At 66.4% G+C, this 1,877-nt stretch overlaps 1 protein-coding gene across 1 annotated transcript; it reads left to right on the top strand.

Annotated features, from left to right (window-relative positions):
• Positions 1–65: 65 nt before the first annotated feature.
• LOC114072993 (1-phosphatidylinositol 4,5-bisphosphate phosphodiesterase delta-3-like) lies at positions 66–1,662 on the top strand (the record flags this gene model as incomplete). Its single annotated transcript, XM_027910801.1, has 3 exons — positions 66–227; positions 1,220–1,448; positions 1,533–1,662. Coding segments are annotated over 3 exons (521 nt in total), but the record flags the coding sequence as incomplete, so codon positions are not given.
• Between the last annotated feature and the right edge of the window lie 215 nt (positions 1,663–1,877).

Here is a 1,877-nt window from a genome sequence, read left to right as displayed (position 1 = left end):
CCCCCCCCCCAAATACCCCAAATGCCCCCAGTGCCCCCCAGCAGCCCACGGGCCGGTCCCCACAGGCCTGACAGAGGACGAGGACATCAAGCAGATGCTCCAGGGGTCCCTGCTCCGGAAGGTCAGGGCCAAGGGGGGCTCCCGGGAGCGGCTGTTCCGCCTGCAGGAGGACGGGGTGACCGTGTGCTTCGAGGGACGCTTCGGCCGCACCCGCTCCCCCCAGAGCTGTGAGTGCCCTGGGGACCCTCCCCCGGGGGCTTGGGGACACTGAGCCACATCCTGCACAGCCACGAGCTGCGGGGAGGGGCCAGGACTGGGGCAGTGCCACAGAAATGCCCACAGGGGTTCCCACCTGTGGATCAGATCCCCGTCCAGGACCTAGACCCCGAGCCAGACACACCCAGGGCTCAGACCCAGAGCCTGATCCAGGACGTAGTCTACAACCCAGGACCTTGACTCTCAGCCAGAATCCAGACCCCAGCATGAGACCCAGATCCACCCAGACCCTACCCCAGAACCTGGACCCCTACTCAGGACCCAGACCCATTCGCAGCACCCAGAACCCCACCTGGACCCCCACCTTGGACCCAGACCCCAGCCCTGTTCCCAGACCCCCACCCAAGACTTGGATCCCCACCCAGAACCCAGACCCCACCTGAGTTCCAGAGCCCAGCCCAGGACCCAAACCCTATCCGGATCCCCATCTGGGAACTGGACCCCAGATCCTCACCCTGGCCCCAGATGCCAATCCAGGACCAGCACCCTCAGCCTGGGACCCAGACCATCACCCAAGATGTGAACCCCAGCTGAGAAAATGGACGCCCACCCAACCCACTGCACCCAGTGCCTCCCAGTGCCTCCCAGTGCCTCCCAGCACCCCCCAAGCCGAGCCCCCAGAGCCCCCACCCTTCCCCATCCGCCTTGGGAGGTCCCGTTTCTCCATCCTGGCCAGACTCTGTCCCCGCTCCCGGCGTCACCCCTCTCTTGTCTGGGACGGGTGCCCGGAGCTGGCAGCGCCTCGGGGCAGCTCCGTCGCGTCCCCCGTCCCCGCAGGGACAAGCGGCACCGCTCCTGTCTCGCCTGGGATTAGCGGGTTAAGCCCGGTTTGCCACACCGGCGGGACCGGAGCGCTGTCCCCCCGGGGGGACAAGCGCTCCGGTGGGTGGGTGACACGCCGAGGCAGCGCTCCCATCGCCCACCCCCGCGGTGTCCCCCGCAGTCTCGGTGACGCACATCGAGGGGGTGCGAGAGGGGCACCAGTCGGAGGGGCTGCGCAAGCACGGGGCCGCCTTCCCCGAGCGCCACTGCTTCACCCTCGTCTTCAAGGGCCGCCGCAAGAACCTGGACCTGGCGGCCCGCAGCGAGGAGCACGCCCGGCACTGGGTGCAGGGGCTCGCCAAGCTCATGGGGCGCCTGCAGGCCATGAGCCAGATGGAGAAGCTCGACCAGTATCCTTTTTGGGAGCTCTGGGAGAGGGGAGGGCACGGGGACGGGCTGTGCCGAGTGGTTTGTGGTTTCCTTACCCGGTGTAGTTGGATCCACGGGGTCCTGCAGAGAGCGGACAAGGACAAGGACAACAAGATGTCCTTCCAGGAGGTGAAGAACATGCTGAGGATGCTCAACATCGACATGGACAATGTCTATGCCTCCAAGCTCTTCAAGGTACTCGTCCTGTGGGTCCACCACCCACTGTCCCCGCTGCTGTCACTGCAGGGAACTGCTCCTTCCCTGCTTCCTGCAGAGAACTGAACAACTCCTCACACCCAAGGGCACCCACCACCACCAGTGGCTGGGGCCCACCAGGAGCAGGAGCACACGGTGGGGTGGGGTGAGGTAAGCTGCCATCCCCTCCCACTGACCCCAGGGTCCCCAAGGTG

This window comes from Empidonax traillii, unplaced genomic scaffold (genome assembly GCF_003031625.1).
Source record: "Empidonax traillii isolate 1590-97213 ecotype Southwest subspecies unplaced genomic scaffold, ASM303162v1 scaffold4804:size9198, whole genome shotgun sequence".
In the NCBI taxonomy this organism is placed as follows: domain Eukaryota; kingdom Metazoa; phylum Chordata; class Aves; order Passeriformes; family Tyrannidae; genus Empidonax; species Empidonax traillii.
This window is presented reverse-complemented; position numbering and strand designations above follow the sequence as displayed.